The sequence below is a fragment of the Zootoca vivipara genome, chromosome 4 (assembly GCF_963506605.1).
Source record: "Zootoca vivipara chromosome 4, rZooViv1.1, whole genome shotgun sequence".
NCBI classification, from domain to species: Eukaryota; Metazoa; Chordata; class Lepidosauria; order Squamata; family Lacertidae; genus Zootoca; species Zootoca vivipara.
In genome coordinates this window covers 81,819,926-81,841,357 of record NC_083279.1, presented here as the reverse complement: position 1 = coordinate 81,841,357, position 21,432 = coordinate 81,819,926, and the positions used below count along the sequence as shown (strand labels likewise).

General features: G+C 45.7%; 1 protein-coding gene across 8 annotated transcripts in view; it reads right to left on the bottom strand.

The window, feature by feature from the left end:
• The window catches only part of EXPH5 (exophilin 5), a 44,053-nt gene that overhangs the window by 10,280 nt on the left and 12,341 nt on the right, over positions 1 to 21,432 (bottom strand). The window contains exons 2-5 of one of the 8 annotated variants that reach the window (XM_035115154.2): positions 18,386 to 18,543; positions 17,000 to 17,162; positions 5,413 to 5,470; positions 2,952 to 3,078 (exon numbers count right to left, since the gene is read on the bottom strand). In XM_035115154.2, the coding sequence (XP_034971045.2) occupies positions 2,952 to 3,078; positions 5,413 to 5,470; positions 17,000 to 17,162; positions 18,386 to 18,543 (506 nt within the window). The other 7 variants (XM_035115156.2, XM_035115159.2, XM_035115158.2 and 4 more) reach the window with 7 other exon arrangements.

The window sequence follows — 21,432 nt, the reverse complement described above, 5'->3', positions numbered from 1 at the left end:
TCTGGACAAATCTGGGAATTTTGGAATTGGGACTCTCCCAAGAACATGTCTCTTTTATGAAGAGTTACAGCATATAAAATACATTTAATTATTTGTTCAAAAATCTTCACTCATTCAAAGTGTGCTTTCAAACCTACTCTTTATCCAACCGCAAGTGTTTTGGGTAAAGTTGAGCTCCTTTTACTTTTATGCTCCCTAGAAGAGGATCGGCCAATTCACAGGCTGATACTGGTCCACCAAACCACAGAAAGTGACCCACCCGCTTTATCTCCCAATCTGATCCATGTTTCCAGCTATCCCTGCCCAGCACTGGAGTGGGAGAGCTAGAAATGCTCTGTGTGTCTGGATTGCTGCTTGTGTGTGTGAGGGTGCAGCCCTACCCATCTGTCGAAACTGGCCTGCGCACGGTGGCTGGATCTGGATCCCCAATTCTGGGCTAATGAACCATAGCAATGGTGCTGTAAATCTCTTAAGAACTTGAGAGCTCAGTTGCCCCGTCAACACGCAGTTGTACATTAGCCTGCTTTAACTGGGGTTAAACATTAAATTTGATTCCAGGTCACTGAGGCATTCTACCTGCCAAGAATGCAGCGAGAGCAATTTAGAGAGGATACTTTCACCCTCAGGGATGCCAAGGATAATGAGCTACTTGTACCCACCTGCACAGCCCAAGTCTAGAGAGCCACACAGGTTTATTTTCCTGCCTTATTAACAGACATTAAAAGTCTCTGGTTCGGACATAACTCTAGGTTAATACTAGCCAGCATCTTTGCACCAAAGCGGGCATGTGTCAGGGACAGGGAAGAGGAGGAGAACTGGTAGAGACCTCCATCCCGAGGCAGGAGGAAGATGAAAGCAAGTATAAATGCAAGTTTAGTGGCGGACAGGACACACCCCAGAAGAAGAAGCAGGTAAATAATGGAGGATGAGAAACAGGAGGAAGCTAGCAGAGACAGAGGACAGGACTCAGAAGTGGGAGAAACAGTAAAGCAGACAGTGGACACTACGTCACTCGAAAGCCTGGTAGAACCTCCTCCTTCTCCAAGAACCTGGTGATCCCATCACATCTTAGAGCAGAAGACCAAACAGAGACAGGAAGATTCTGTTGCTGGCCACCGTAGGCAGCAAGGAGGGGTTTGGAAGCTAGCTAGGAAGTACCGCAAAGGGGGGTGGGGTGGAGCGGGTACTCTCGAGACTGAGGGGGGCATAATTCATGGTCTCTCTGTGTATTCTGTTGATTTAAATAAAAGAACTGGAAGAAGCTCTCTACATCTCTGATTTCACTAGGCAGCGAGCCTGGGAGTTGTGACAGCATGTGGCAGGAGGAGGGGTGGAGGAGGGCTCAGCCTCGATACTCTTTAAACCAGGGGTAGGAACCTTTTGTAGCCTGGGCGCTGTGTTCCCTTTCGGACACCTTTTCAGGGGGCACATGGCAGTGGTGGGAGGGGCCAGAGGCAAAAGTGGGTGGAGTAACTAATGTTAGCATTACTACTGTGTACAATACAGTGGAACCTCGGTTTATGAACACCTCAGTTTACAAACTTTCAGTTTACAAACACCGTGGACCCATCTGGAACAGATTAATTCACTTTCCATTACTTTCAATGGGAAAGTTCGCTTCAGTTTATGAACGCTTCAGTTTATGAACAGGCTTCCGGAACCAATTACACCCATGCTTCGGGTTAAGTACGCTTCAGGTTGAGTACTCCGCGGACCCGTCTGGAACGGATTAATCCACTTTCCATTACTTTCAATGGGAAAGTTCGCTTCAGTTTATGAACGCTTCAGTTTAAGTACTCCGCAGACTGTCTGGAACAGATTAATCCACTTTCCATTACTTTCAATGGGAAAGTTCGCTTCAGTTTATGAACGCTTTAGTTTATGAAGAGACTTCCGGAACCAATTGTGTTCATAAATCGAGGTACCACTGTAGGCTAGTTTCCACACACACTTACATGCCCTTCTCTAATATTATATTATATTATAATTTCATTTCATTAAATTTGTACACTGCCCTTCATCCATAGATGTCAGGGCAGTTCACAGCATAAAAAAGACAAAATGCATATTAAAAATAGGAACAAAAACAAACCAATAATCCTCTCTTCCACAACACATGTAAAAGGGTATAGGATGTTACAACAGCCAAAGGCCTGGTTGAAGAGGAATGTTTTTGCCTGGCACCTAAAGGTGGATAAGGAAGGCACCAGGGTAGCCTCCCTGGGGAGAGCATTCTACAAATGGGGAGCCACTGCAGAAAAGGCCCGTTCTTTTGTTGCCTCTCATGGAAGCAGCGCACAAAGAAGGGCCTCAGAGGATGACCTCAGGGTCTGGGATGGCTTATATGGAGAGAGGCAGTCCTGAGGGGCTTATCTTCCACCCAAACAAGCCAGAAGCATAGTCAGTTCAAGGGCTCATTCCAGCTGGGCATCATCACTCAAGGGCTGGTAAGGGGAGTGGCATCAAGAGATACCCATGGGCCAATAAGGAAGGCTTGGAGGGCTGCATTTGCACCCTCCGGTCCTGAGGTTCCCCATGCTTGCTTGAGAAGATTGTCTGAACCTGAATCAATATATTCTGTTCTTGTCCAGACAGACGGTGCCAGTGTCCGCAGGAAAACACCATAACCACTGGCACAATCCACCTGGAGAAAGGGGAAATCAAAGACACTGACCTTCTATGTTTTTAGTTCCCGCCTTATTTTATGCAATTGCTATTTGTTTTAAACTTGCTTTCATGTTGTAACTTGCCCTGGAAGTTTAGGGTGAAGGGTGGGTAATTAATAATGATGATAACAATAATAAAACGAAGAAAATTCGAATTGTTATTATCGAGCCAGAAGACAAAGGTAGGACACTTCAGTGGACATATTAACCTAGCGCCAGAACCCTCTTTCTGAGTTTGTGGACCCCTGATCTCAAGAAAAATGGCAAGGGGGAATATGAGCTTACCTCGTAAGAGCTCATTTTCCAGCTGCTCGTTCCATGTACACGTGCTGTCATCTGTCATCTCGGCTTGGTTTGCATCCAGAACCTTATTTGCCAGTTCAGAGGGCAAAGGGCTGTCGATTGTTTCAATCTGTGGTGGTGAAGACAAAACCAAGGAAATGAATAGTTGTGTTCTCCTCCCTCACCTCTGCAACAGATCAAAGCCAGTTTATTACTACTGGCCAATTTGAAAAAAAGAAAATGAAAAAAAAACGCCTGCTTATCTGAAGGAACCATATTGTACTGATAATTTTAATAACAGCTGGGCTATAAAAGCGGCATTGCTTTGCATTCTTTCAAAACCCAACTGTTTGCTTCTTTCTTTCTTTCTTTCTTTCTTTCTTTCTTTCTTTCTTTCTTTCTTTCTTTCTTTCTTTCTTTCTTTCTTGGCACCCCTGCTAACCTGGGACTTCTATAAGGATCCACACTCAGAGAAGGAGTTCACTATTTGTATATACTATATGCCAGGGACAGCCAATGTTGCTGGACTACAACTCCCATCATGCTTGGCCATTCATCATGCTGGCTGAGGCTGATGGGAATTGGAGTCCAACATCACCTGGTGGTCACTACGTTGGCTACCCTGGCTATATACAAATGGGAAGGCCTTGAAGGCATAATAAGTCACAGGAGCCAAAGGTCCTGAGTTCCTCCGCTCATTGCTGGATCAAATAAAAGTGTACAGTACTCAACTTCTGATGCCTTGGGAACAGTTTTCCTCTGGATTAAAGTTGGAGGCATACTTCACATGGACACACAAAGAGGATACCTGAAGACACACAAGTGTACCCGAAGACACACGTACACACACACATCTTGTTGATCTGCTCCCAGCACAATGGGTGGGCCTTGCAATTGCAGGACAACCCAGTTCATTATTTTTGCCTTTTGGTTCCCTTCCCTTTTCCCTGTTTAACCAGCCAGAGCTCTGGGAGGACACACTATCTTTACTAGGCAATAGTGATGCCTCTCAGACCTGGGCTGCAGCAGGAAATGGGAATCCCCGGGGTGTTCTGAAGATGATGTCACCACCCACACACTGGCAGAGACCCTACGCAAAGAGTCATTGCTGACTGGGCCATGAAGTGATGAATGCATCTAACACCGCAGCCGAATTTTTCCAAAAACAAAAATCCCAATGCTCCCGTCTCTGGCAGGAATCACTGCGTTAAGATTAATGGCAGGAGGACACTGAACCAACTTTGTCGATGATTTCTGCATTTCCCGAGGGGGTGAAGGAGGTCATAACAAGCCAGCATAAAACAAGGTACAAAATAGTTGGTTGAGCAGCCCAAGTCAAAAGAATTAATAATAAAAACCATGGCCACCGGGCTTGCCTGCCTGCCACTTGTGACATAGGCAATGTAGTCAATGACAGAATCGGCAACTATTATGACTCTGTTATGACCCATTATCTACTCAGGCAACAACCCCTAATGAAGTCAGCCACAACATCTACGGTTCATTCATCTGCCCATATTCGACTAATGTATATATGCTATATCACCTGCCAGTAGCTGCCCTTCTGCAGCAGAGAGAGAGAGAGAGAGAGAGAGAGACAGACAGACAGACAGACAGACAGACAGACAGACAGACAGACAGACAATATACACAGGGCAGTCTTTATGCAAATGAACAAGCAGTCACAAATCTGACATTTGAATTGGCAATATTAAAAAAAAAACTAGTTTCAGAACATTCCAGCCTCTCCGTGGCTGACTTTTAAGGTGGATGTTCTCAAACAGAGGAACTTCAAAAAGGCAGGAGGCCATGGGAATCTGATGAATTACAATTTATCAAGAGGTTCCAGTCTATCAACTGTGGCTTTAATTGAGATAGCGGGTTTTTATTACACTACGTGTGTTAATTAGCTTACCGATGCCAGGATGTTTGCGTTATCCCCTGCACGGTCATCGTGAACAGTCGTTATTGGCAACATGATGGCCCCTATCTGCTCGTTCTGCATTTCACTTCCCACTGATATCACCATGTGTGTATTTACACCTGCATTTGGTCACCTTTAAATTCACCTAAAAAAAGATTTTTTGCTCTGTTTTGCTGCAGCGGGCTAACATGGCTACCTTTGTGAAAATAATTATTATTTTGGCAAAGTGGCAACAGCCAATAATGACAGAATCACACAACAGTGGTGTGTGATGCAATGGCAACAGTCACCGGCAGAGTCACACCTGTGGCATAATCACTAGACAAAAATAAACACAGAGCCATGAGTAAGTACAAGGAGGAGCCCAGGATACCATCTCCAAAGCTCAAGTCAAAGTATAATGCCCTGATGCCATTAAAACGTGCAGTTCCTCACCGGTGACAGCTAGGAAGGTGGTGTGGAGAGCAAGAAAACTCACAGCACAAGCAAGTGTTAATTACATGGACATTTATAGGTTAATAAAATAGTTTAGTGACTCACCGTTGCCATTTCCTCCACCTTGGAAGACATGTGGGAGCCCGCAGCAAAGGGGTCATATCTGCAAGGAAGAATTTAAATGGTTGCTTTGAAGATAAGTGCGCACGGGGGGGGGGGGGGATTACGAGGAATCAGCACTTGATTATTTTGCCTTAATATCCTGTGAAAAGCTTCCTAAGAAGGTACGTTGATGGGGAAGAAGGAAGAATTCAGCTGCAATCCTGGGCACATTTCTCTGGAGACAGACCGACCACACATAGTGGAATTTACTTTGGAGTAAACATGCACGGGATTGGGCTGCTTTTGTTTTAAAACCTTCTTCCTTCTCCTCCTTCCTAATCTTGGGCTGTGATCGCTAAGTAACCCCACACCAATGCTCTACTCAGAATTCGGTATTTCTGGGGAAGACAGCAGCATTAAAACATTTGGACTGCTTGCTGGATAGCTCAGCTGGTAGAGCGTGAGATTCTTAATCTCAGGGTGATGGGTTCCAGCTCCATGTTGGGGGGGGGAAGATTCCTGCATTGCAAAGGGTTAGACTAGATTCGGGGTCCCCCCAAACTAAGGCCCAGGGGCCGGATGCGGCCCAATCACCTTCTAAATGCGGCCCGCGGACGGTCCGGGGATCGGCATGTTTTTACATGAGTAGAATGTGTCCTTTTATTTAAAAATGCATCTCTGGGTTATTTGTGGGGCATAGGAATTTGTTCATTTTTTTTTCCAAAATATAGTCCGGCCACCCACAAGGTCTGAGGGACAGTGGCCCGGCCCCCTGCTGAAAAAGTTTGCTGACCCCTGGACTAGATGACCCTTGTGGTCCCTTCCGTATCTCAGTCCAGCTCCCTGGTTCTGCACACTGACTACCCTTAGCATAAATGATTAAAATGAATCTATGCACAACACACGCATGCTTTTACGCTTAAATGGCTTCGAGAGGTTTCCTAGGAAGCAGTTCATGAATGGAATGACAATAATAAAAAAAATGCAGTGTCAGCCCTGCTGGGTTTGGGGGGGGGGGCGTATCCTGCTCATTCTGCAGAATGAGGCCCCTGACTTCTGCCCCCAGTGTCCTGCCGCAAGCACATCACTGCTTGATGCAGGGTGGCGTCAGGAGCTGGAATCGGGTGAAGCTCAGCAATATAAAAACACCAATGCCTGTCAAGTTAACTCTTTATTCAAAGAAACCAAAACATTTCCTAGTGATCCCAGCAACTCTTCCCAGCAGGTCTTGCCCCAATGAGGCTGTTGTGAGGAATGAAGGTCCTCGCTATAGCTGCCAAGTTATCCCTTATTTTAAGGGATTTTCCCTTATGCTGAATAGGCTTCCTCACGAGAAAAGGGAAAACTTGGCAGCTATGGTCCTCGCCTTTCCACAGCTGCCCAAGTTCCCTCCTTTCCATGTCTCCCCCCCCCCAAAGCAATCATTGTGTCTGCATGCAACCAATCTCTGCTCTGCTCTTTTCATTTCTCTGCATGTTCTGGGAGACCAACAGGGAGGGGAGCTGGTCCCCCTCCTCTCCAGCTTCTGAATGAGGACTGCTCTCTGTCACAGACTCTCCCTGCTCACTAAACCCTGTTGCCTCTTCAGCATCCGACACCTCCTCCTCCCAGTCTGCTCCCTCCTCTCCCTTCAATCACTCATCGTCGTCCCACCACCAACACCCTGGCTCTGAGCCTTCTTCCCCTGGGGGTTCCCTTGGGGGCTCCTCGGCTGGTACCTGCTCTGCACCCAGCCAGTCCATGACAGGGGGGCATGCAACATTGAGCAGTTCCATACTACATATAATGCCATGGGATACCCCACAGGGATCTGCAAGTATCACTGTTTTCCCACGGACACAGCCAGGCGTGTACACTCTTCTTCAGCTCCCGTAGCTCCGCGGATCAGGCCAAATGCGTACGATTCGCCCCCCCCCCCCGACAAAACAAAATTATATTAATTGCGCAATGAGAAACCAGTTACCTTTCCTCAAGAGTCTCACGACATCACGCCCACTGTGCTATCAATTCTAATTACTTGCTTTGTGAATGGGTAGATTAACGGATCAATCAACTAGCTTAGAGGAGGAATCTTGAATTAGGGCAGGCCTACGCAGCACGTAACTGAATCTCAGCCGATCAGTCATGTATGGTAAGTCACCCGCTTCTATTCAGTAACCCTCCTGCTGCTTCTGCCTTGAGCGAACCTACAAAACACACACGGACACACGGGTGGCGATTGTCAAGCAGTGAGCAAGTCTTAGTATACAGACTTCACGAAAGAAACTCCCAAAACGGGTGCCACACGAAACAATTAGTAGAGTAGGTTTACACTGCCTGCGCTCACTAGAGCACAGAAAGCAAAACAATATATTTAAAAAAATCCTTCTGCTTCTTTAACACTGTAGTTCTAAGCATGTTTACTCCGAGAAGTAAGTCTCAGTAGGTCTTACTCCCTGGTAAGGCTTTGAGCTGACGCTGAAACCTTACACTTTTGGAAAGCGTTCCCAGTTAAGTATTCCTCCTTGCATCTTTCATTTCTCTAGCTGGTTTTCTAATGCTTTTCCAGGCGCACTCAGCTCCGACGGCACAAGCCTCTGCATGTCACCTTGGAAGCCAGTCCTGCTGCATCAAGTGGCACTTACTTCTGCAAAGGCAAGCGCCAGATTGCACTGCCTAAGTCAGAATAGGGAGGCAGCAGGGAGGAGGAGGAAGAGGAGGAATAAAATATTACATTTATATGCGTATACACAACACTTGCCATAGGAAGGAATTTTTTTATCATATAATCAGTACAAGTGGGACCTGCCATTGCAGTGTTCAGGACGACAGACAGGCTAGTCCTTTCCCTTCCCACCTTGAATTAGCAAGTCCCACCTTAGACTTGCTAATTCTTGATTATTATTTCTTCTACATTTTTATTTTCTTTTTCTTTTAACAAAAAGTGGATCCATATAACCCTCAGGGTTTCTTCCAACGCTACAATTCTTTGATTCTATGATTTGTTGTTGTTGTTGTTTAGTCGTTTAGTTGTGTCTGACTCTTCGTGACCCCATGGACCATAGCACGCCAGGCACTCCTGTCTTGCACTGCCTCCCGCAGTTTGGTCAAACTCATGTTCGTAGCTTCGAGAACACTGTCCAACCATCTCGTCCTCTGTCGTCCCCTTCTCCTTGTGCCCTCCATCTTTCCCAACATCAGGGTCTTTTCCAAGGATTCTTCTCTTCTCATGAGGTGGCCAAAGTATTGGAGCCTCAGCTTCAGGATCTGTCCTTCCAGGGAGCACTCAGGGCTGATTTCCTTCAGAATGGATAGGTTTGATCTTCTTGCAGTCCATGGGACTCTCAAGAGTCTCCTCCAGCACCATAATTCAAAAGCATCAATTCTTCGGCGATCAGCCTTCTTTATGGTCCAGCTCTCACTTCCATACATCACTACTGGGAAAACCATAGCTTTAACTATACGGACCTTTGTAGGCAAGGTGGTGTCTCTGCTTTTTTAAACTACAGGTCTTAAACTACAGGTTTTAAACCAAAAGGCTTCCTAGGTAGCCTGGTCCTAGCCAATCCTGGCAAAGCGCATGGGCTGAAAACATTTCCATCCCCAACGGGATTAAATCAGTTCAAATTTAAGCATAGCATATTTACTGACTTAAGTGTCAGGCTATTGAAGTCCAAAATATTGAGGCAAATCGGTTTGCCTCAAATTTTGCTTCAGGTTAGAGTTATCCGTCTACTTAAGAAGTGTGAAATGAACGCAATGCACCAACAGGGTCAGCAGATCTCTCCCGGCTTTAAAATATCATTCCTTACAATCCGCAAGTTTTCACCTGTCACATTTTTCAGAGCAACAACCTGTCATTTGTTAAAGGGGAGGAGCCGGAGAGAGAGGGAGAGGCTGGGCCGGCAAGAATCTTTCTAGACATTATTAGTCTGAATCTACCCTGCTGAGTTACCGATCATACATTAAGCGTCAATCAAAAAACACCCACGATGTTGCTGGGGTAAATCCAATATTTCCTTTAATTAGTGTTTTTTTTAAAAAAACACCACGCAACATGACTTAGTAGGGTTGCCATCTCTTCCCCTGGCAGAGATACTGGGATTTTATTACTGTAAGCAGAAAACAAACAAACCAATACTTTCCCTGTCCTGGACCTGCAAAACATTCCAGTTTCAATCCCGGGCATCTCCAGGGAGGGCTGGCAGAGAAACCTGTAGACCCTAATGAGGTATGTAGTCACAGCCAATATAAGGAAGCGTCCTATGTTCCTATGAGGGAGGGGAATCACCTGCTCAACTAACCGCCTGACATCTAACCTGTTAGAGGCACAGGAGCAATTCCAAGGAATTGGAGGTGGGCAGAGTTAGCCACCATTCAGCATTCCAGAGCATAGGGTAGGCCCTCTCTTTCCATAAAACTGTTTGATGATTAATCCAACTTTCTACATCCAACAACGGCAATGGAACTCGGCTGAGCACGTAAGCAGGGCGAGTGCTAAGCCACTTATGGCAGCTCCACACGGTCTTTCCAAAGGCTCTCTCTCTCGAGGTTGTGGAAGGAGTTTTGCTTACCACACTGCCTCCCTCTCCTCGCCGGGGTCGGCTGGGTTTGCCGGTGGCCGCGTCAGGCAGATCCGTTTCCCTTTCAACTTGCTGTCTCTTTGCACAGTTTGCTTGTCATCGGAAGCCACCATACTGGAGCATTCTCCGGCACGCCCCCCCCCCCCCGCTGCCTTCCCACACCGTCCTTTGGTCCTCAGGAGCTGCTTGTGCATTCAAGCAAGCTGACTTTATTACACTCCGGCAGCAAGTATAAACTGGCTCGCTGGCAATGCTCCGGGTGCCTGCATGAACCTTCCCTCCCCAAACGCTTTGTCATTTATTTGTAATGCGCCTTGCAGGCAGAGAAGAACAAGTTGAAAGGTATAAAGTGCTTGCACTTTTTTTTTTTTATTCTGCAACCGACGGGCGGTTGGAGAGATTCAGGAAAGATCTATTTTCTTGTTCTTCAACTTTGCGGGGTTGGTGTGTGTGTGTGTGCCTGTCTGTCTGTCTGTCTGCCTGCCTGCCTGCCTGCCTCCTTTTGCATTTAAAAACTGACACTTCTATTCCTGTGTTTTTCAGGGCTGATGACAGGCAAAAAAAAATCAACAGGTGAAGTTTCTCATCTCTACCACACCCCCTCCCATGGCAGGAAAGGATGTGCCTGTTGACTTTATGCCTGCCACCTCATAGGTCATAGGTCAAGGAGATTTGGAGGGAAAATATGTTTACTTGGATATTTCAGGCCCAGAAACTGGCCCACAGAGTCTGATGCAAGCAACTGAAACCCTTGTATTGAATAGCATTTCCTTGTTGAAATATAAGCCCTGGTGTCCAGTGAATGACTATTTCCTAGATGCAAAGCACATTCCTGAAAAATAGCATTGTGAAGGCTAATTCAAATGCCTCTGACTCCAGGTGAACATTTTCAGAATTACAATTCGCTCAATGTGTTGTTTAAAGAACACTCAAAAAAGATGTGGATGTGGGAAGAGGCCACATTTAAGGCTTGATCCCTGGTATCGCCAGTAAAAAGCGTTCCAGGTGGCAGGCAACAGAAACCCAGAACTACTGCCAATCAAAATATATAAAAAAACTGGGCTAGATGGATGGAAGTTACCATATCAGGTCAGAATGAGGGTGTATGTTGACATCAGAAGCCTGTAACACAGAGATGTCAGGGCTAAGTTACCTTTGGCCCTCTGTTGCTCAACTCCAGTTCCCATCAGCCCTAGCCAGCAGGGTTAATGGTTAGGGAAGATGGGAGGCGTCGTCTAGCAACACCTGAAGGACCACAGATTCCTTAGGCCTGGTGTTGCTGGCCAGATGCAAATGAGACCCCGGCTCCTGTAACCTTTTAACACCTTTTTAGCAGATGCACTCCTAGGGATGTGTTTCAGGTCCAAAGGAGAACCCCCAAGCACCCTAAATCTTGAGTGATGGGAGATTCAAGAAAGAAGATTCCACCTAAACATTAGGAAGAACTTCCTGACAGTAAGAGCTGTTCGGCAGTGGAATTTGCTACCAAGGAGTGTGGTGGAGTCTCCTTCTTTGGAGGTCTTTAAGCAGAGGCTTGACAGCCATATGTCAAGAATGCTTTGATGGTGTTTCCTGCTTGGCAGGGGGTTGGACTGGATGGCCCTAGTGGTCTCTTCCAACTCTATGATTCTATGAATATTCAAGGAACGGGTACCAGTTTCCTGAGTTACTATGACTTCTAGCCAAAAAGCAGAAACTGGTGTTACTTCCATGGAGCCAGGAGCTGAAAGGTGACCAAGCAAATCAAGCAACTTTCAGGCTGTAGCCCCATGCTACCCATCACCTTCAGAAATGGAGCCCAAATGGGGCCACTGAGAGACAAGAGGTAGGTATTAAGATGCTTGATAGAATTCAGAGTCTTTTTTTTGGGGGGGGAGGCACTTAAGTGAGCACATGAAACTCCAAAACAAACCTAACCCAATGAAGATTGATCATCTTCAGTAGTCATGGAACCTTGAAGTGGAGCCCTCCTACTGGGAGAGAGGTTATACCCAACGGTTTGTTACGGGTCCTGTTTCTCTCTATCTCATGTTCTAGAGTTCCCCCACCCCGCAACTCTTAAATCTGAAAACCACAATGTAATGAATTGTCTTGGAATTGCTTGCTTCCCGTAACCTCCTGGGCACGACTCCTTCCCACATCCCAAGCACCTCGTTCTACATACGCTGTTTCAGCCTCTCAAGTCCTGGACCTCTGTTTTATTAACTTTGCCTCTTCCCCCTCCCTTACACATTGCTCTTTAAAATAAACGCTCAAGGCAGTTTCCAAATTATTTAAAACAATAACGTCTACGTTGCAACATACAATAAAAACACAGATTAATTATAAAACAGGCTCATGGCAGATTATCTATGGGGCTTGGCAGGATGTGGAAAGCTACCCAGTGCAAAAGCCACCAGCCACAATAAAATGACAAACAAGCGAGGTTCCATGCCAAATAATTATGGCACAAGCTTCCATAGCCTATGTTCCTGGTGAAATCAGTCCACCAAGGCTAAGGTGGCCTTCTGCTTTTGTGCATGAACATTACCCATAAAATACTTGCTTGTGAAAAGAAGGTAACATACAAAGTCAGGTTGCCCCAATAAAACTACTGCTGTAAATCAAATTACATCATCGACACTTCTCACATGCCAGAAGTACATAGCTGCCAAGTTCTCCCTTTTTTAAAGGGAAATTCCCTTATGCTGAATAGGCTTCCTCGCGAGAAAAGGGAAAACTTGGCAGCTATGCAGAAGTAAGCAAGGCATATAATGACATAAGAGTCTGAAACTAGGCAGAACAGCCTCAGTAGATCTTGCAGTATGAAAGGCTTTTTTACTTTTAGAATTTCTGCCGCATGCAGGCTCTGAAAATCAAATGACAACAGCTCAAACCTGGGCATGTTTACTCAAAAGTAAGTTTCACTCCATTCAGTTTGCTTACTCTCATGTAAGTGTGTACAGAATTACAACCCAGGTGAGCAAAACTAGCTTCTTAGGTTTGCTTTGAACAGTGAAAGGATTTGACTCTGGGGCAGGCAGGCAATTTTAACCACACTGTGTGTGTGTGTGTGTGTGTGTGTGTGTGTGTGTGTGTGTGTATATATATATATATATATATATATATATATATATATATATATATATATATATATAAAATTCTATTTTTGAACTTGCCTTCAGGATTTCTTTTTCATCTCTTCCAAATTCTGACTTTCCCGTACCACAGGATTGCCTTCCTACAGGTTTCTCTTTCAAGAGATTGGACACCTTTCTCTAAAAGGTTTCCTCCTAATTACACCAGAAGGATCCCCTCCCCTCCTTAGGGATCTTCAAAGAATAAACAGACCCACCTTAGCTGCCTCGGCCAATTATGAGGCAGAAGAGCAAAAGGATCCTGCAGATGTCAATTGCTCCTGTCAGCATTTTGAAATTAAAAGCCTGTTTACCAATGCCCACATGTTTAATTACCATGGAGCTCAGGAATATCCCAGCTGCCATTCCACATCAGGGAATCAGAGGCCAGTTTCCAGTGAGTCTGTCTGCCTCGCTTCATGAAGTTTGGTAGCTGGATTAATAAACTAGACAGGGCTGCTACCTGGCCAGAAAGAAAAGGGAAGGGGGGGAAAACCAGCCCAGCCTGTTTTTGTCCTTTAACAGAGGTTTGATAATATGCAGGAGTTGGCAAGCGGAACTTTTTCCTTAGCAAGGAGCTGAAGGAGGTCATTTGCCAATTGCAGCAAGTCAAGCTGCTATTTTCAAGCGACAGAACCCAGGGCCGGCTTTAAAGAACCGGCAACACCCCCACCCACCCACCCCCAGCTACAGAATGCCGAGCAAGAATTATATCTAATAAAGACGTATTAATAAATGGACAGGGTAAAAACATTGCCTGAGATTGATGGGTTTGTTCAGACATTTCTTTCCTAGCAATTACCCTTTACCGAAGAGGACAAGTTGCAGGAGGATTAAGGGTCAAGATTTCCTGCATTTAAATATATAGATTCCACAGCAGCAGGGTCACCCATTTTGAAACAACCCTCCTCGTGAGTAGAGTTTGCTCCAGCGAGGAAAGGAAGAACTGAGAGCCTACTTTAAGCTCCCAGTTGATCCTCTGAAGCCCTGCCCTTACCCAACCCAGAGGTGGTATCGTGTGTATAGCAGGTGGGTGTGCCTTCCCTTAAAACTGCCTGCCAGGCCAAATGGGGAGGCCTGGTGGCCAAATTTGGCCCACAGGGCAGAGGTTCCCCACCCCCGAACTAGGGCAGCACAGCTCTTTGATTGACTGTAATTGTGCCACCCCGAATTTGCCAGTCTGTGCCCGAACGCCTCTTGCAAAAATCTGGCAGTCTGGAGGCGCCCTCTCGCACGGGGCATTCTCAATTCTTGCGTTGACAGCTCTGCTCTCCGAAAAAATGGGGTCCGTCTTTTTAGAAAACCCAGCAGAGAATGAAGCCACAACATCAACCTCTCCCACTGCTCTAACAATCCATCGATTGACCCTCCTCTCCCACCTGCTACAGGACAAACAATAACAAAAGAGAGAGAGAGAGAGACCTGTTTGCTTAAAGCAGGTGGAGACAGGTTTCCAAGTGTCCGGGTAAAAATCTGGCCCGGCCTGCTCCTGCGCCTTTAACTGCAGCTTTGATCTGCCTACCTGCAGGACGAGACTGCAGTGCGGACGAGGGAATTTCACCTGCTTTCTAAACAACTTCCTCCTAATGGTGCCACAGAGCTCACGTCTCCCTATAAAGCAAACGCCATCGCGAAGCAACAAGCAGAAGACATAAATACCGCATTTAGCAATCAGTTCGGTGGCGGGGTTTATTTGTTTATGCTCCTTCGCACGGCACTCCGCACACCTCTGTGGGGCTGGTTCCAAACGCCCTCCTGGGCCGGGAAGCATTACATCATCCGAGGCCCTGAGAAAGATGCTAAGCAAGCAAATCCAGCCCACGCAAGCGAAGGGAAAGCCCCGTTTGCACGTAACCCGATGCCTCTCTAGGCAACAGCAAGAAAGGAAACATGCACTTGAGATGAGAACAGGGCGAGGAGGACTGGGACAACTAAAGCAGGCAGAACCTGAGCAGGTGCAAAACAAACCACACAAAAATAAAGAAATAAAAACCTCTTAATGCAGGCAACCCCAAACTTCGGCCCTCCAGATGTTTCGGACTACAATTCCCATCTTCCCTGACCACTGGTCCTGTTAGCTAGGGATCATGGGACTTGTAGGCCAAAACGTCTGGAGGGCTGCAGTTTGGGGATGCCTGCTCTAATGGGTTTTTATTTATAGCACTTTGAACATAACAATAGTCCTGGCAGATGACGCCAAAGTCCCACCTAGTCGTGGGGTAGACAATGGGGTGCCCTCCGTTTTTGTTTTTATTTGTTAAATTTTTATTCTTCTCTCTATCCGAAGGTCTTTTCCTTCCACCATCCCTCAATAGGCTTGGTTTCCAGCCCCTTCGTCGTGTTGGCCGTCCTCCTCTGCACATGTTCCAGCTTGTCAATATGCTTCTTAGCTGTTGCTGTAAAACTAGCAACCACTGCTACGTTAAAGGTAAAGGGACCCCTGACCATTAGGTCCAGTTGTGACCGATTCAAATTCCAGTACTTTCCTCTTGTCTATCCTGACTCTTCAGTCCAACAATTTTATAAGATTACCCTAATTTTAGCATTACGAGAGAGGGAGAAAAGCTTGCCTCTACAGGTGAAATTCAGAAAATTAGAATATCGTCGAAAAGTGCATTGATTTCAGTAATGCAACTTATTATATTTTATTTTTCTTTTAATTTTGACAAATGCTTTCTTTTGGAAATTCCACAGGGCATTTCAAAGTTTTGGCGCCGCCATCAAAAAGACCCTGCCTCTTGTAGCATCCATCTCACCTCATGAAACAGGATTCGAGGCCTCCACCCTGACAGCTCTAACTATGCAAGGGTGTATGCAAGCAGGGGCTTCTCCAGATTCTTTTTGAGCACAAAAATGCTCAACACACAAATTAGGAAATTCCTGTGTGAGTGCAGAGCACTTAGAAGGGGAGACACCAAATTACATGGAAGGAATGTGTAAGATGCAACATGAATTTCATATTAAATAAAAGCAAGAACAGAAGGATCCAGAGTCTAGCTTTGCTCACACTCTACAATTAGCAAGTAGTTACATATCCTACGCCAGTATGGTCTACTTTCAGCCCACCAGATTTCCCTGCTAGCCATGAATAGCCATGTCAAAACAGATCTTACGGAAGGAGCTCAGTGACGGACTGCACGCTTGCACGGAGCAGGTCCCAGATCGATCTTTGGCGTCTCCAGACAAGGATGGGAAAAGCTCCTGTCTGACACCCTGGAGCTGCTGCCAGTGCAGGCAATACTGAGCTAGATGGTGCAATGGTTTTAAGGTAGCTTCCTATGTTCCTATGAGTTGTAGTCTAAAACATCTGGAGGAAACTAGGTTGGTGAAGGTGGGCACAGGTTATGTCCCCAGTAACTTTGGTCAGCTGCTCTTCCAGTTGTGTCCAAATTCCCTGCTCCCCTAGATGCGACCACACCTTCAAATGTTACAGAGAAGATGCGGCAAGCAGCTTCCAACATTTGTAACATGGCACAGTGTGAAATCCTCCAAGGCAGATACAGGAAAGGAACAAATTCACGAGGCACAAGCTCATGAAAGTTCATGGAATCGTAGAGTTGGGAGTCTAGTCTAACTTGCCATGCAGGAATAGCTGCTAACAATGAAGACCTCTCCTGTCCACTAATCCCAGAAAAGCCATCATTGGTGCTTTCTCAAACAGAACAGCCTACTCCAACCACTGGCAGAGGAAGGGGGGGGAGTGTACCGCCCCCGGCATCACGATCCTGGTGGGATGCCATTACGGCTGCCCCCCCCCACTGGGCGCCACACCTCCACAGGCAGCGTGCCACGCCCCCAGGACGTGCGCCCGCCCATGCCTGCTCTCCGCCACTGACTCCAACCTGGCCCCCAAAGATCTGGAGTTGCAACCAGAGCAATCGAATGCACACAGACAGGAAGCTTCCAGCTCACCGTGTTGGGTATTGCGGCTGCTTTTGCAGAGGCTTTGAATGCTGCCGTTTAGATTTTCTGAAGGAGGAGAAGAGAGATGCAAAAGGCATACGCAGCCCTCCCAGGATGGAAGGGGAGGCATTCTTCTGGGCTTGTGGGATCGGCGGGGCTGAGGGTTTTGCATCTGAAAAGGAAATTGAAATGATAAATATTATTTCTTTCCCCAATCCTTTGAAGTGGGTATATTATTATTATTATTTGAAGCATCAACACAGTCTTTCAGTCATAATCCCAAGTCAACTTACAAAAGGGATAAAACAATTAAAATGCAAATGCAAAAGAAGAAGAAGAAGCTAAAAGCCACATTCGTTTAAAAAATGCAATTAAAAACTGTGCATAAGGAGGTTGGGATAAGTAGCTGTCAGGCAAAGCTCTCTGGGGAGAGAATTCTACAACTAGGGTGCAGCTACCAAGAAGGCCCTGTCTCTAGAAGCCACACCTCAGATATTGGGGGGGGGGGAGGTGGCATCTATAAAAAGCCTTCCAGACTCAACTTCATTATTAACGCTTTGTACTTTCCATTTTCTTTGAGGAAGCTTCACGCAACAAACTTTGTATAAATATTTAGTATATTCTGCATGTCCTCAGAATACTCCCTGACTGCCATGAGTTCGGGGTGTGTGTGTGTGTGTTTGTGTGCATGTGCCTCTCTCTATGTACATGAATAAAAAAATTTTAAGGTGAATCTGAGCATTGTTTAATTTCCACAACAGTCTGTAGGACAGTTAAGAAACTGATCAAAGCAACAGTCTGAGAGAAATTGCCCCTACATCTGTATCAGTGTCAAGCCAGACAGCAGATGGGCTCCATCTTCCTGTCCTGATATTCTGATCACATCATCACCTGCCTGCTTTCTGAGCCCCGTTGAATCTTTCAAGGTTCCATCCATCCATTTCACTTATCTAAATTGAATTCCTTTCCCCTGACAAGCAGATTGGAGAGACACGCTGTTTTATCTGAGACCTGATTTCTCTCATCTCCAGGAGGAGGACTACAGCACTTAAGTGTGATAAGTCAATACACAACATATATATATATTTTCCTACAATATATAATTTCCTTCCCTGCGAAGCTCTTAAATGCTCTTCCTGTCACGAAGGCCGGCGCTGCGGCAATTCAATCAGATAACGCTCGCTGTAACAGTCTGATCCCTGCCTTGACAACACATTTCCAGAGAAGCTAGAGCTAAGTAGCCAAATTGCCTTTTAATGTGCTTTACTTTGAGATATTACTTGCAGCTGAAAAATCTCTGGTGACTGTTCCTCTTCTTTAAAACTTGTAATGTCATATATCTCCCCTTGTTTTGGTTGGAAGTGGCCTTGTTTGGATGCACGAGTGGCGACTCACCATTTCCGACGGACTTTCGGAGTCTGTGAACTAGGGGTGGTTTGAACATTTTGCCAACATCAGCCTCATTCTGAAATTTTCTCTTCTGGATTTCTTCAAACCAGTCTCCGGTCACCCCCGGTAGTCCTGTTGCATCTTCCTTTCCCTTGTGAAGTTTGCTACGAAAGAGAACACATACGTGATTTTAACTGGGAATTATGTTTGCTTTTAATATTCTCAGTAACATCCCTGGAGGAGTGGTCTTCTCTTCCTCCTAAAAGGGGGTGGAGAGAACGGATGCTAATCTGTGAAGTACATGTAGGAGCTTTGCAAATACACCCACAAAAGTTGCCAGCCCATAATTGCTTTACTAGTATGCTTAGAGCAGGAGTTTGCAAGGTTTACCTCGCCTGGGCTGGTTTACTCCAGCGAAGATCCCTCCATGGGCCAGATTGTGCATGCGCATGAGCACGCATGCCCGCGATTTCCAGCGTCTGCGCAGACGTGATTTCTGGTGCTGCGGAAGCGTGTTCCCGTGCCTCGGTTTACCGCAGCACGCGGGGACTCGCCAAGCGGGCGGCTCTGTTCGGGGGCGGCTTGTGGGGCGGTTAAACAACCCCCGTGGGCCACTTGTGGTCCATGGGCTTTAGGTTGCTGATCCCTGGCTTAGAGGCTAGTATTAGCCTGCTATCCCAGCCAGATGGGGAAATTATTATTGTTATTGTTATCATCATCCTCCCCCCACCCAAGTCCACTCATTCAGTAAACACAGCGACATCACATGCAAGGAGCTTCTGAGGTCATAAGGATTCCCAGTTCACCCAGTGGTGGGAAAGGATAATACAATAGACCTTGCGATGGTATCGCTCTAGTATCACCTTCAAGACAGAGCAGTTTACTAGGCTGTTTGTTTGTTTGTTACTTTAATATATTTATATATTCCATGCTGGGATTCAAGGTGGCTTGTAACATTTAAAAACACGAATTATAAAATGCAGGGCAATAAAAACAAACCAGTTAAAAACAATAATTAAAACACACCAGAGCACATTTTAAACCAGCAATTGAAATGCCAGGTGAGCAGCAGGATCTTAACTTTCGTTGTCAAAGGCCATAGTAGTTTCATCTGCAATCCTTTGCTAAAATGCTACATTAGCCAACAGTACACTTTCACACCCGGCTCTAGGCAGGCATCTGTCAAACAATATTCAAAGTACTGTATTGCACCCCCTCTAGAGGCCAAAAACTAGAGGGCACGATTTCCAAACAACTGGGACTACAGTATAGTGCCTTTTCCACAGTTTGCAAGATTGTTAGACCCAGGATCTGTTCCCAGTAAGGTCTGGTACACTGATTGTTAAGAGTTGAAAATGTGACACACACACACACACACACACACACACACACACACACACACACAGAGTGTTCATATCTCAGGTCCAGTAATATCCTGATTTTCAATAATGCAATGCTCTGGTGTACTACAAAAAATATAAAATTGTCAATTTCAATTCACAAATAAATGCACCGCATCTTGTAAGTGTGATGGGAAACACTACAAGACATCATATTTGTCCCAGCAGTCACAAACATATGCAGTACAGTTTATTTACAGTATTGGTTTATCTTTCTCCCTTCTTTCACTCTGTACTTAAGGCAGCTTGCCACAAACTTGCACAACCAACATTTGGATCTGTGGGGCAGTAACTATGACAACTTTGTAAAGAGCAACAGAACTCCTCCACTACCTGCCTCCATTGTTCAAGCAATGTTGGGGATTATTATTTATTATTATTATTATTAAAACTATTCTAAATGAAATCCTAAGGCATAGAGGAGGGAGCTGAACTCTTGTGCTCCTCCATCCTTTTCTTGGGTTATCATTGTCTTTTAAAACAATTATTTCCCTCCCATTATAAAACAACGAGAGGGAAACTGAAGGGAGAGGTTTTACACCAACTCTTGAGCTGGTGAGAATTTTTCATGTGATTGAGGGCATGCAACAGGCCTGGAAGCTGCTGAAAAGGTCCAAGCCTTTCCCCTGGACCTCCCCGCTATTACAATCATTTTAAGGTGCACATACATAGTGGACCACACTCCGTAGAAAACCAATCCCCCACCCTTCGAAATTAGGAAATATTCCCTGAAAAATAAACACACTTCATTAGAAGGCACAAAGCAATCCCGAGGCCATCTTGACTCTCTGAATGAACCCAAATATGTCCTCTGTTTCCAAGTGCCTTGGAAAAACCTTTCCCAACCCAATAGTTCTTTTCACTTACAAATCCTATCGAAAGAGCATATTTTGTGTATGAAGAAGGAAGGTCTGTGCCAATGGTTTCAGAAACTAGGGTATACACCATTTCAAAAGAACGGCCCAGACTGGCCAGAATAATGCGATCAGCAAGCATTATCAGATATCATGACAAACAGGAGACAAGTCACACTCTTAATCAGGCATCCCCAAACTGCGGCCCTCCAGATGTTTTGGCCTACAATTCCCATGATCCCTAGTTAATAGGACCAGTGGTCAGGGATGGTGGGAATTGTAGTCCAAAACATCTGGAGGGCCGAAGTTTGGAGGTGCCTGCTCTTAATTTTCTGTTGTAGACTGTAATGATTTTGGGTGGTCTTTGGGGTTGGACAATTTCTGAAGCCTTTAAAAGCTGTTACACACCTTTGTTCTGCATCTTTCCCTCCTTGCAGGGGGAGAAGACACTCTTTTGCAACAGAAAAAAGTAAGTATCTTCCTTGCTTTTCTTCTACTGGTACTGTACCTGTCTCCATCCATTCTTCTCTGATTTAATGGACTTTGGGGACTCGAAGTCCCTTGGAGGAGTTGGACTGTAAAACTCCACAACACATGCACACACACACACACACACTGGACTGTAAAACTCCACAACACATGCACACTGTAAAACTCCACAACACATGCACACACACACACACACACACACACACACACACACACACACACACACACAATTTCCATGACCATGTTCATGGAAGACACTCTTACTTGGCTACGAGCGATCGCCAAAGAAGATTATTTTGGTTCTATTTAT